Genomic DNA, 14729 nt, shown 5'->3' on the forward strand with positions numbered 1-14729 from the left:
TGAATGTTTCAATAATCTCTTTTCTCTGCTTTTCAAAAAGAAAAACTCTTTTAAATGAAGAATTCTACAGAATTATAGAACCTGCTTTTCTTTGTGCTGATTTCTTTTCTTGCATGGACTGACATGCAATGGCTGGTTCTTGTGTTCAGTAAATGAGATTCACTCCAATGGCAGGATCCCGCATCAGAACATAATTTGTTTTGTTTTGTCTTTAGTGCAATGAAACGTCCTTCTTTTTTGAAGCACGTAACAAGGTCACATGCAAACATCTCTGGAAATGTTGTGTAGAGCATCATACATTTTTCAGGTGAGTGATGCAGAAGTTAGGTTGTGTTTCCCTTAGAGCCACTACACTGAGTGAGAGCCTTGTTGTACCTGCAGAGTGGTGCAACAAAGGCTTGCTGCCTGGAAACACATTTGTGCTCTTGCTTATAGAATGCTTTCAAAAGCCAACACCTTTTCTTATAGTGATGTGAAACAATGTTTTTAAAATTTGGTAGTTTGGTGGTTTCTTTTATGTTACCATTCTTTTCTAAACAGTACTTCAGGTTGTGTAGAGTAGACTTTATCAGAAAGATGGCAGGATTTAAGTTGCCAAATAGATTTGGATGTATTTGATCATCATGTACTTGATCATCATTTCTGTAGCAGCATTGGCTTGAGGGAGGCCTTTGGAATTCAGACATTACTATTTTCTACCATGCACAGAAATATATATGTATATTTTAATAGAAATTCATTGAATTTCCATAACCTTTTGCTTACTTACTGAGGTGTATAAAATCTTCTCAGTACTGCACATCTCAAAGCACTTGAGTTTACTGTTGCGAAATACACCAAGAGAAATGTGCTAAGGCGGCGCCTAACTGGGAACTGGTGGATGGAATCCTCTGGGCTGCCTTTAGCAGTGCTGTGAATGACTGAATTGACAATCCCTCCTGCAGTCTCACTACTGTGTCAGGGTGGATTTGCCTTCTCCCAAAATTGGGTGAAAGGCTGCTGGTGCCAGCAATTTACACTTGACTCTGAAATAAAGAGATGTGTCGTCAAAATAGGGGGGACAAACAGGTGTCTTTGGGAGACTCTCAGCCCCGTAAGAATCTGTCCAGAGGTAGGGATGAAGAGGAACTTGCAGAAAAAATAATATTTTTTTGAGCCCAAATTTGTATTGTTTTTTCTTGACTTGGGAAGGGGACTATAATTCAGACCTATCTATGCAACTTACTCTGTTATTTTATTTTTCAAACTACACAGGGTGCCAGAGAATGAATCAAACTCTCTGTCAAGAAAAGTCAGCAAGTTTGGATCCATAGGTTATAAACATCGGTACAGGTGAATTTTTTTGATTGTTTAAAACTTCAATTCATTCCTTCTTCATTCCTTTTCTCCTCTTTCCTTCCAGTAAAAGAAAACCACCACCCAGAATAGTTCTGAAGATGAAAGATGAATCAGGGCCATTTTAACAGACTGTCTTTGGGAGCTTGAAAATTTTGGGACAAATGTTTCTTCTTCAGATCCCCAGAATGCGTGGAGGCTTGCTATAGTGTATTCAAAGTGGGAGCAGCTTTGACAATTCTCTAAATCATTATCTCCTTATAAGTCCTGAAATTACATTTATGTCCTAAAGAGGTTTTCCTGACAGCTGGGGAATACCAAAATAAGTGTCTATCTTTTCTGACTTGAACAGGTGACAATATTGGATAAATGTTCAAGGCTCTAAGCTTTGAAAGATGCTGTAACTTGAAATTAAGGACAGATAAGGAGCACTGTTTCCACTATCATGCAAGAAATAAGTGGAACATAATGAGTAAGGTTGACAATCATTAGTTAGGCAGATCTTTGTCATTTTGCCTATTTTGTAATCCAGATTGAGTTATCACACTCTCTATCATGATCCAGATTCTCCTTGCTGTGGACAACAGGGCAAGGATTGTTCTGCCTTTTGTATTTGTACTGGATCCTGGCCTGCATTGCCCCATCTGGGATAATGGGCAGGAGCTCAATGATTTCTGCCAGAGTACTGCAGATGAGTTTTTTCTGTTGGATCACTTCAGCAGATTGGAGCAGGGCACTGGTCCTGAGGAGAAGAAAGCTTTGTACTGGCAAAAACTTTTCAATCAATTAAAAAAAAACATGCCATAAAGCAGTTAACTGTGTTTGAGCTATTGCTCTTGGTGAGGCAGTTCAGTTCATCTTCCTGTTTTAATAAATGTCATGGGTGATAAGTGATCAGGCGTACCATGTTGGGGTGATGGTCATAACTGACAATTTTGGTTGTCTTCCTTTTTGGCTTTGGTCCCCCACTGTGTCATCAAAAGCAGTGACAGTGTTGTGTATCTGTACACATCATTAACTCAGAGCAGAAGCCATAATCCCATTGTTTTTCTGGGTAAGTGGGGAGACTGTAATATTTTCATTTGTCTTGTGGTATTGTTTGTTCTGTTTTGTTTGTATGTATGTTTTTTGTTTTCTTCTTCCTTCTTTTTTTTTTTTTTTTGTTAAATCCTTTAGAGACTTCTCATTGTGTGTCAGACAGTTTTCATGAAGGCAATTTTTTTTGTCTTAAGATCAGATCCTTTGGAAGTCTTAGTGGGAATGGAAAGTCCTATTCCCAGATGTTTTTTACACTTGCTTCTGGAATTTGCAGTACTGTCATGGTTGCCAACCTTAAAAGTTGAGCAGATGAGTTTTCTGGCTAACTTGGGAGCATGCTATAAACTAACTACATAAACAAAAAAGTATTTTTACATCAATACTGTGATGTAGAATTAGGATTTGAGATTCTTTTGTCTTTCAATTTTTTTATAATTTTGAAAACATTGAAATTCTGCCATACTGAATATCTATGATGGGCTATGATGAAAATATTATCAGTATTTCATGGAGTCTATTCACATAATTCAGAAAATCTACATAAGTAATTCCTGTATAGTTGCTTAGTACTTTCTAGTACAATCATTTTACTTCACAATGATAAAACCTCAGGTGTTAAGGAATTAATAGTGACAATTACTTCTCTTCTGCAGTAAGTTTCCAGGAACAAATACGGAGTTTTGGGGAGGAATATGAATTTTAGATTTTTGTCATGACCACTATGTTCTGTTTAGTCACACTGAGAGGAATATTAAAACGAGTATAAAAGAATTTATTTAAACTTAATAATTTACTTCAATGGTGCAGTGAAGGAAAACCTTACTGTAAACAAGAATCAAGACTTTTACTCAATTTGTTGCCATCTGGAGCTGTGCTAGTGAGAGTTCTTTATTGCAGTTTGTTTTGCAGTCTTTTAGGCTGTCATTCCACATGCCAGAGGAGTAGCCCCTGACTGACTGGAACTGAACAATATAAAATATGTGTAAACAATATTAAACATGTTTTCCTGGGAGGAAACTTGCAGAAAAAGTTCAGGAAGAAATAATATTACTTAAGAAAGTCGTATGTTAAAATATTCTAGGTTAGAAAAGGTCATGCTACCTTAAGCTATTCCTAACAAAAAGCATTTTGTTTTAGTGGCATATCTCCACTTGGAAATGCCAAATATAGGAGTGGTTGGCACAATCTATTGATGATTTTGCCAGTGACTGATTCAAAAAAAATTCGGGGTAGTGCCACTCAACAGGAGAACCAGAAGTGGGATGAGAAGTTAACAGCATGTTTTTTTTCAGTCTAAGGATCCTGCTGGATAACTTTCCCAAGTGTTTTCTCATGATTTTATTGTGTTTTGAAGTGGAAAAACATCTTTGCGAATGACCAGAGACCCCTCTGTGCAGCTTCCGCGGCCTGACCAGAGCATTGAAAGAAGTCGCAGCAAGACTTACCCCAAAAGAGCACAACAGACAGGTAGGTCCTTCTCTACTGACCTGGGGGCAGATGTCTTCTTTTTTTGGTTCATTTTGTCATCATGAGGTGACTCAGAACTGCTGCAGTGTCCTTGATGCTCTCTCGGAATGGATTCTGTGTTTTGCTTTCAGTCAGTATTTATATCTAAGGTTAACAGGATATGAAACCTCCAGCTTTCCAGATAAGGGAAAAGAGTTGCTGTGGATTAAAGAGGAAAAGCCCCCATGTGTGTAGGTCTAATGTAAAGGTTGAAAGGGAAGTTTGAAAACAGGCAGTGTAAACATGTTTTTTTCCTCTAGAGACCTGTCTCTTGCAAACAAATTTTGTACCTGTGTGTCTTGGTTAGTATCCCATTGTTCGCCTGTTTGACCCAGGGTGCCACTTTTTGGACCCTCTTCCCATTTCAAGGACAGTATCCCTTTTTTTTGATATTAAGTGGAACAGAAGTTAGTGCCATGCAATTTTAACATGCTTCTGATGTGTGAGCTGGAAATCTGTTCTGCATGTGGAAGCTGTCATGGCAAGCTGGAAGTTTTCACAGGTGTTAGAGGAGATAGGATTAAGGATCACAGAAGTCATGCCCTAGATAATGGATGCTTCCTGAAATTTGGTAATAGAGATGTTAAGCTCCAGGTCTACATATGATTACATGGGGTATTGCTTAGCTTCATCTGTGACAACAAGGCAGACACATTTGAGTCAAACTTGTGCCTGGAGTAAAGCATGCATGTGTGTGTGTGTTTGCTGTTTGAGAAAAAACTTGTCTGGGCTTTAAAATGTAAATAGTATCTCTCTTTTATTGCTGTTCAATATGCCTCTCTAGATTTTGAGAACCTATTTTTAAAAAGAGAGCAGATACATACCTCTGGAAACCTCCAGTGGTTATCCTGAATGTGGTCTTTTGATTTAGAAACAAAACTGGTGTGCTTTTAGAAACAAAACTCTGCCTTTTAGCTGTGGTGGCTCTATGAAATGTCACATAATTAAAAGTGTAGCCTTGGAAAATAGAGGCAGTTTACAACATTTTTTAAATTTTTATTTTATTTAGTGTAAAAAGAGAAGAATTGCTTTGCTTTCTGATTCTGATATATTTCATTGTGTGTGCAGTTTTAAGTGGATGTCTGAGAGGACAAGTAGCTAATGACCCTTGAACCTAATGACTTAAATTTTTGTTCAGCTGGAGTGTCCTGTTCTTAGGGCAGCAGTTCAAGCCAAACAGCATTTCCTACCTCATTAGACCCTGGTTCTGTTTCAGGAAATTTGTGTGGCTATTTGTCAGCTAAAATTCAGTTCTTGGTTTAAAATAATGTTTGCCTTAGCCCAGGCAGAGGAGGTCAGTCTGTGTTGCTGCGAGGCTGTGCATGTGTTTGTGTTTGTTCATTTTGTTTTCAGTCTCTTTGGCTGGAAATATGAAGTAAAACTGAAACTTTTCTGTTGATGTAATTTGAATCAGAATTCTCTGGGCAATATGTGTTTGCTATTTTGATGCATTTAAACACTTTCTCCCACTTTAAAATAAAATGTCTGCTTTTTCACCATTTTACATACATGTAGTTGTGTAATATCTATCATCCGTTTTCTTTTCAAATTCAGCTTCATCTTCATTGATTACCCATGTGTTCCAAATGTGCCGTCACATCACTGGGACAAATGTATTAACTTAGATGATATTAATGTTAAACTAATTTGTTTAATTTCCAGCTCAAAATATGGGCTGAGGGAAGAGAGCTATGTCTTTCAAATGCCATCTTGCCCTATAAATAAACATATTTTCTCCTTTTTTAAAAAATTTTGTCTTTGCTATTCACAGTGATAAACATTGAATACTCTTCCTCCATTTAAACAGGATTTCAGAAGAAGAATGGAGGCTAATGCTGCTTCTCCTTGCTGTGTCAGGCAACATATGATAGTCTGTTGCATTAAATAAATCTGCCTCTTTTTACCTAAAGTTGGTCTTAGATGTAACAAAGTCCATTTCACACAATGAATCAAGACTATTTGGCATATTTTAACCATCGTTTACTTCAATATATTATCCCAATGTAGGTTTTATTTTGTAGACTATTTTTAATCTTGCAAATTTACCTGGTGCTAAGTTTTACAGGTTATGTAAAAGTTTGCCAGACTAAAATATTTGAGAAAATTAAATTACATTTCTTCTTAAATTAAATACTCCTTTTGCATAGTGACATTATGCAGATGGTCATCATTGATGGCTAGTCCTTTGTTCTTCATTTTCTGTTTGTAATGTAGTATATTAAGGCTAAATATTACTTGTCCAACATTTTAAACAAGGTTATTTCAGTAAACATGTATTATATCATAAGGTATTTTCAGTCAAATACACCTTTAATAAGGATCTAGCTAGATGAAGCCTTATAGTTTAATTTTTTTTGGTAAAAGTCAGGTTTCCATTTACCTCCCCAAATCCAACAACAGCTCACAAATAGCTTGTATGAAATAACTTCCTTTCACCTTTTCAGAGTTCAGCATCTTTCCTCATCTGCTTTCCCTTTTTATCTTTTCTTAAGACTGCAAAGTGAAATGTGTTAAAGGCTTCATTTTTGCACTCTCTGCAATTAGCCATTTTGATTTTTTTAGTATTTTTAAAATCTGTTGGTACCAGTGATGGGACCAGCCACAGCAGTGGCTTTGGGGACAGTTAGAACTCAGTGAATGACTGCAGCATATAATACTGGCATTACCTCCATCAGATAAGTGTCTATGAAGTGCTAAAACCTCTAACCTCTGACATCTAAATAAAACCCTTCTCCTTGTTGCTTCTTTTTGTGTACATGTTTGGGTGTTATAAACATAGTATGTGCTTTTTATATATTTTTTCTGTCACCTGAAGGTAGAGGTTAGTTGTTATGTCTAGCAGAGTTGAGCAATAATGTTTCTTTGTCTCATTGGTCCACTAAAGTGCCCTGAAGTCCTTAGGACTGCATGCACTTGGTGAACTCTGGGTCAAGAGCTGGAGCATGTGCCAGCCAAGACAATGACAGAAAATATTATTTCTGTTTTCAGTAAAAATATTTGTGGTTTAACATCAAGATTGAAGGAGATGATACTGTCAACAGAGAGAAACTATTTCTTGTGTATACAAGCCACTGCTGTAGATTGCTTCCCCTGACAGGATGAACAGTGCAGACCTTTTGGCTTTATCATGGCAGAGTATTTTCTTAGAATACAGAATGCTGTGGTTTAAAAGGTAGTAACCTCTGTTTTGTCACTTGTTTGATACATTTCATGTTTCAGTTGTTCTAGGGCTAGTGCAAAAACAGTATCAGGGAACTTTAATGGCTATGATTTTATATTAGATCTAGACTGTGTTCTTACAGTAGCACATAGGGGGTTTTTTGCTCTATGTTTAGGCTGATATTCAAGTTGGTGTTCATTTAAAGAAAGAGTTTTTTTGTTTTGTTCTGTCAAGTCTTGTGAGTGAGATAAGAGTAACTTCATTTGTTTGCTTTTTTGCCCCCTTCATGTGAGTGAGAATTACAGTTGCATTTTGCTCTACTTGCAAATAATAAACTCAAACATGGAACAAGATCTCTTGTTATTCTGTTATACTGTCTAAGGGCCTGACTGATAATATTCAGCGTTCACCACATACGGTGAAAATGTTCATTATTCTTTTGGCTGAGCGCTGAACATGAAAAGCTCCTTGGGAACATCCTCTCAGGACAAACATTGATGTGGCCACACCTGTTGCTGTGATTCTGAGTTTATTCAGAGGTGAAAAACATGTTGCTTAGCGTTTCTTGTTGTTTGGTAGCTGAGGACTTGGTTTGTCCCTGCCTTTGCACGTGGGGTAGTTGTATAAACACGTGTAAAATAAGTGTTTAGAAGCCAGGCAGCGAACTGGGTGCATTACAATTACAGTACTGCCTGTATTGTGATATTCCCTAAGCAATCACATTTTGCCACAGATGCCTCTCACAGCCCTACTGGTAGCTGTGATAGGTAGAGGTGTTTGTCTGGCCCACTTAAAATATTTTCCCAGACAATTGTAAAATTTGATTTGAAAGTGAGATTTTTGAGAGAATGAATCTTGAGGTGATTTTAACTGTTTGCCAATTTATGTACTTCGAGCTTTATACTTTAAAGTTTACTTAAAATCCAATGTTTGGTAAAAGGATGGGTGTGACTGCTTCCGCATTTCAGTCATGGGGCGTGAGATGAACAAACTCTTGAGGCTACACGCTTAGAAACTATTAAGAAAAACAGCCCTTATCACAGAGTAGGCTGTACTGGTGTAGACATATGAAAGTCCATTGATTTTTGTAGGCTCACAGTAGCCCAGGATGCAAAGCATGAGCTCTTACTGCATGTTTTCCGTTTGGTTGCACTATCTGCTGCTCTCATGACTCGGTTTAAACACAAACACTGCTTCCTGATAATGTCAGTGAAGTGGCTTTACCTGATAAGAAACAGGCATGACAAGCTAACTAACTTGCCAGGCCGATATGGTTTTGGACACTTGAGTTTTTAAAAATGTAATAGTTGGCTTGAATTGAATGGACAAATCAGCATTAATATAGCTGTAAAGGGAATTAAGTGTATGCATTCACTTCATTGGAAAAGTTCAGTGCAGTGCACTCAATCCTGAGAGTACCTTTTCCAGCCAAATGTAAACAATCAGGGAAACTGGCCACTAATGAGATGTCAAGATTTCTGCTTAAGGTATTTTTGAGAGGCCTGTAGCCTTGGCAAGCAAGAAGCACCAATATACTTCAGTTTTGCAATGGGGGTAGTGTTTGGACAGTATTTTTGGAGTCTGCTTTTTTATATTAGATAATTATACAGAGATATAAGCTGGTAGAACAGTACTGTAGTCAGTGAAAGACACACCAGGTAGAACATACTTGGAGACAATCATTACAATTTCTGTAGGTGTGGGCAGAAAACTCCTGATTAACCCAACATGGCCTGACACCCAGAGGTGACTGGGTGCCTGCAGAATGGTAAGGATATTACCAACCATAGCAAACATTCACTTCTGGAGGTGTCTATTACTTCTATATCATCTGACCCTTGACTGTTTTTCTGGCAGCTGTGGTATGTTTTGGAGCGCAAGTTTTTATTACTCCATTAAATGACAAAGACTTTCTGTGACTTAATTGAAAAGTGCCTCACAGAAGAATATGTGAAGTATTGAGATAAATTCCTTTGTTTGAAAAAGTCATGTATTTGCTGATGTCTGCAGATAACTGGCAAATCTAATCTGTAAGAGAACCAATTGATGAGCAGAAAGAAAGGCATCAGAAAATTGCAAGTATTTATACTGGGGTAGGGTCCAGAGACTTTGTATGCCAAAGGGGTGGTATAGGAAGTTGAAGGAGATTGTGAAGAAATCTTTTCTCTGAGGCTGAGGGGAAAACTTACCATGCAAAATCTTTTCACAGCTTAAATTGAGACATCACATTTTTGTTTTAGCCAGTCAAAACGGCTTGGGGTTTTTACTACTGTATTAACAACATTGTGATGCTGTTGATTTTGTCCAGAGGACATCATATTATAATCTTCAATCTATTTAATTATCTTCAAGGAACATGCTCAGAATCCTGTCTAGAGGAGGTCTACATCAATAATGATATTGTTTTGTTGTTCTACTTGACATCTGTTTCTATAGATGGTAACAATTTTGTAAGAAATGTCTGAAATTGCCAATTAGGTGGAAACACAATGTGTGAACTGAAGGGAAATTACAGATTGATATTAACAGCATGGCATGGAAACTGAAATCATGGCACCAGCAGGAATCAAACTCTTTTCTCCTCACACCTTTATTCTCATTGCTGACTGAGCAGGGAATTTCCTTCTGTTGACGGTTGCAGAGTATCTCTTGGAGAACAACTGCTTCAGACTTCTCTGTCTTATGTGAAAGAGTAATGAATGCGCTTCATGTTAATGTGTCCTGGTACAACTAGAAATAAGGCTAAGACACAAAGGTGTGATCCTTACGCACCTTTAACAAGATGAGCATGCGCAAGATATTTTGTGTCTCATTTTATCTCTCATGCTGCCCTGTAGGTGATTATGCTGAGTAGGTGTGCACATATTTATGCTACAGGATTCAACTATTTTGGGCTTTTTTATTTTTTTCCAGGTTCTAAGAACATGAGCCAGATTACAACAAATGGGGAAAATGAAGGAACTACCAAAATTATTGCACCTTCTCCAGTAAAAAGGTATGTAGACCCACATTTCCTTACAGCTTTTAAGAGATTATACAATGCATTGGATAGAGGAACATATTTAGTAATCATTACTATTAGTTTATTCTGCCCTTGAGTTCAGGACCATCTGATCATCTGTTGACAAAGGTCAAAGAGTGTTGCTGAGTATTTATTTTTATAAAACCCTGATCTTCTAATCAGTGTGGAACAGGGATTTCAGGTGACACATGGTTTGAAAACCCATAAATCAGCACAAGTTAATGGGAAGGCAGACAGTCTCAGGTTTAAAAAGGAAAAAAACAGGTAATAACCCAAAGTGCACTGGTCAGGGTAGTCCTGTGAAGTCCTATTAGTCTGTCCCCTGGGAGCTGTGGGCTGGCTGTCAGAGCCCTCAGGTCATGCGCCTTCTGTCTCTGAACAGGGCAAGACTAGGGTGTGTGGCAGGGAGGGGCTGGGCATGGACTCCCTTCCAGCAGGTTTGTTAATCTTGCAGTGAGTGCCCATTACACTGTTCAAATTATAGTAAAAATCAGGTACAAATCATGTTTGTTCCTGATCTGTAGGAGTAGTGAATTGCCAGGGGTCCCCTGGACTTGTGTGGTCTGCCATGTCTAATTTATCAGTGTTGAAGTGCACATCTCTGCTTATTAAGCATATCTGAAAGGAAGAGGTAAGGATCAGATTCAGAAATGTGTTTGTATCCCCACCTCTAATTTTAGGTGGAATTTATGTGCCCCAATCAGAAGAAGAGTGATCTTACAAAAGAATGAGTCAAAAACACTGTACCTAACTTTTGCTTAATTGCCTAGATATCTGTCTCTGCATGCTTGGCAATCCTGACAGCTGGGTATTTTTCCTGACTGAGTAACCCTTAACTGGGCTTACCTATGCTTTGAGGCTGTTGGCTTCACAAACTAGTTATCTGGACTGAACTTGGAAAAAGGATCTAAAAGATGTACTGCAAATACTTGGTGGATAGTATTCTCTATTGCCTAACATTTAGAACAGTTGACTTCCAAAAGAAAAGTTGAGCTACATTGCTTTCTCATTTTGAGGGAAATTGAATCCACTATTCCAGCCCTTAGAAAATAATGCTAACTGTGTGTTTAAAAGAGTTTATGATTGCCACTTGGTCATGCTGAAGCTCAACTATTAAGTAGAAAAGAATACAGAGGTTAAAAAATACATGAAAGGAAGGCACAAAGAGGATGGATCCAGGCTCTTTACAGTGGTGCCCATTGACAGGACCTGGTGGGCACACACTGAAACACAGGAGATTCCCTCTGAATGTCAGGAAAAATTTTTCCCTGTGCAGATGACTGAGCACTGGCAAAGGTTGTCCATATTATCTCCTTCCTTGGAGATAATACCACAGCTGTCTGGGAGTAGTTCTGGGCAACTGAGTCTGGGTCACCCTGCTGGAGCAGGCAGCTGGATCAGATGACATTCAGAGGACCCTGATGGCCCCACCATTGTGTTGTTCTGTGATTTGTTAGGAGAAAGAAAGATATAAAACAAAAGGTACCATTATTCCACAGCACAGAGCTCATTGTTTTAGGAGGCATGGGAGTCCTTTACTACAGAATTTTTAACAATGAGCTGTTAAAAAGAAATGGATAGACAGGTTTTAGACAAAGAACCAGAATAGGTAGCTCTCAATACAACAGCTTCAAGGTTACTGAGTTTAGTTTCTTGACAGATTAACCTTGACAGATTAAAAGCAGTTCACAGGCAGATTCTTACTGAGTCATGTTTTAGACAATGTTAGTCACTTCCAGAAAAAAAAAAGGTGTTGGAAATTGGTTTTCCATTTAGGATTTGATTTGTTTTTCTCTGTGTCTCTATCTGCACATGAAAAGCACCTTTTGGGTCTGCCAGGCATCATGTATGTAAGAGGTAGCACACAAAATTTGTGTAGCACTTACGGTTTGGAAGTTTCCTCCATCCTGTGTAATTCTTGCATTAATTGTTAGTAATGCTTGTGGAGCATCTTTCAGTAGTGTTCACAAGCTGAGTTTTCATATTTAACATCTAATTCACTGTTGAGATCTGTAGTCAGTCATTTCTGTGTAAGTGGTATAAACTCCAATCATAAAAACCCTCCAATGAATCTCACTTGACATTCACATCCTAACTCTTTCACATGCTTTGAATGAACTGAGTACCTTTTGCAACTGCATTCCTGGAGATACTGCTGGTATTTCAAGCGCTGCCATGGTCTAGCTTTCTGTCTGTAAAGTGTGTGTCTGCTCAAAATGAATAATGACTTGGGAATTTAATGCATTAAATTCACCTCCCAGGTACAATTTCTTTCTCCTTTTAAGATTTGAAAACAGAATTCACAGTTAAGTTCAGCCTAGGTAGTAGTGTATGCTGTGCTAATCAATTCCTTTCTGCAGTGTGGGACAGAAATGTATTTATGTGGGTTACTTGCTCAGTCTGTAGTAAGCATATATTTTTAAGCCTGGGAATAGATTGCATGCATCCTTGAGTCAATAATTAATGGGTGCAGTATTAAGAAAATTATTTACCTGATAAGGTGTAATTTAATTTCTTTTCCTTACGTAGCTGACTTACTGTAGCTTTGCATTTTGTTCACTCTGTGAAAATTAAATGATTAACTCAGTGACCTGTAGTAACCAAAGGCTGAGGTTAAAAGTGGATTAGTGAGTTAAGTAGCCATGTTTCCTTCATAAAGCTGAGTCTGTCACCTCCTGCTCTGGGGAAAGAACTCCCAGCTTATATCCTCCTCTCTGTAAGCAACTGTAAAGCTTCTATTTATCCTGCTTGAGTTGCACGTTGTAACTATATGGTGTATTTATGACTGTACAGGGTCGCTGTCAGTAGTACTTGATGACCTTAGTGGAAATCAGTGTGGCTGCCTTGTTCTGTCGCAGGTGCACTGCAGGAAAAGAGCTCTAGAGATGGTGCTGCAGGAAAAGCTCTGCCAAGCTTTTGGACAGCGGTGTGCTTCAGCTAGGAGCCACTTCCCAGCATTTGAAGTGCAGTTATCTGGGAGTGTTAATGGGTCAGAAGCTGTAAAACATGACATGTGAGAATGACAGGAATAAAGGAAGAATTGGAGCATACTGCTTTCCCCTCCCCCCTATCCCCATAGGTATGGTGGGAGACTGGTTACAAATGCTGACATACCTCTCAAGCCAGGTGACTCTTCTGTTACTCTGCCTTGCAGCAGTCAGTGAAGTCACCTCTTTCACAAAAATGTCTTTCTGGCAAAAATAAAACCGAAGGCTTTACTGGGGAGGGTATGAGAAGGATATGCTACTCTGTGAACCTGTGAACCTGTGATCTGTCATGCTTGGAATAGTTTTCATCACCCCTGAGTTTGTTGCTCCCTTTTTAACGTATGTACTGTACACCTGGAAAGATGGTAAAGAAATACGATAAGGATAACCTGAGGTATGTGGTGACTCCCGTACTGGGAGAGATTAAATAGTCTGGTTCTTTCACTTGGAAAAGGGATTAGACAGTTAAAAATGTGCAAAAAACCAATAAGGGGTGGAGTTTTTGATTTAGGGAGCCATCGTTCATAGCTGTTTGTTTTTCTTTATTTCTTTTTATAATCACAGAAACAGGAACAAGAGATTGAAGTTTTGAACCAGGCGGAAGTTTTGAGATAACATTAAATAATTGCTTATGTCATAGCCAGATACCGGAATATTCTCCACTAGCCACTATTTATGACAAAAATTAAAAAAAATATTCTCAAGGTATTTAAGTAAACCCGTGGAAAAAAAAGTTTCATTTAGAGCTTTGTAAAATAAAAAGGAGGTAAAGCCTCTGATTCAATAATCTTTTAACTGCATATTATGGAAGACTATGAGCTGCTGCTGTATGTTTGCCCTACTGTTAGACTTTTTGCTTAAGTACCTGCTTATGTTTATTTGGAGACAGGATTACCTGTTTTTCTGACTCAGTGCTGCCACAATTATGAGGTTGCAGAGATGATTTTTCTCTCTCTTTCTTTTTTTTTTTTTTCCTTCTTTCTCCTTCTCTTTATGTTTGCTCTTTATGGGAGTGACTTTTCAACATAGGAGCTCTTTTCCCTCTTTCACATGACAAATAAGTAACTATATGCCAGGGTGGATCTCTCTAATAACTGTATGTCTTTAAAATTAAATTTTAAGTGGTCAGCATAAAAGAAAATGTCATCTGTGTACTATGTGTACAATGTTTTGAGTAGGTTTTTTTTTTTTAAATATATATACATGTGTATTTGTCTGCGCTCTTATTTAGCTTTAAAAAGATGAAAAATGAAAACAGTCCAGAAACACAAAGAAGTAAAACAAGCGCTCCGTGGGAGGAAAATGGCCCACAAAGGTAAGGCATGACTTGATGTCTTAGGTATTGTGCAATAATAAATATCATACCACAGCAGAAGTTTGAAGGTTATTAATATAATATATTAATGAGTTATTTGATTTGCAATGTATATGTATTGCATGTAAGCAGATATGTTCTTTCATGGATAAATAAACAGTTAAAAATTAAGAAAGTATGTGTTAGACAAGGTAGACAGTGATTGAATGTCAGCAGTGGCTTTTTACAGAGATCTGTTCATAGACCTCTGATATTTAGAATATTTGTCAAAGAATTTGAAAAGGGGGTAATAAAGTTTGGTGATGATACAAAATTGTTTAAGGTAGTGAGAAATTTGTGAAAAGTGGCAGAAAGACTCTTAATGTG

The 14729-nt window shown here is 37.9% G+C and overlaps 1 protein-coding gene across 1 annotated transcript in view; it reads left to right on the plus strand.

Moving 5' to 3' along the window:
• The window catches only part of EPB41L4A (erythrocyte membrane protein band 4.1 like 4A), a 120460-nt gene that overhangs the window by 76640 nt on the left and 29091 nt on the right, over positions 1–14729 (plus strand). The window contains exons 10-14 of the mRNA XM_005490434.4: positions 216–307; positions 1255–1332; positions 3728–3840; positions 9953–10034; positions 14280–14363. Of these exons, the coding sequence (XP_005490491.1) occupies positions 216–307; positions 1255–1332; positions 3728–3840; positions 9953–10034; positions 14280–14363 (449 nt within the window). The remainder of the gene's footprint in view (positions 1–215; positions 308–1254; positions 1333–3727; positions 3841–9952; positions 10035–14279; positions 14364–14729) is intronic.

This window comes from Zonotrichia albicollis, chromosome Z (genome assembly GCF_047830755.1).
Source record: "Zonotrichia albicollis isolate bZonAlb1 chromosome Z, bZonAlb1.hap1, whole genome shotgun sequence".
Lineage (NCBI taxonomy): Eukaryota > Metazoa > Chordata > Aves > Passeriformes > Passerellidae > Zonotrichia > Zonotrichia albicollis.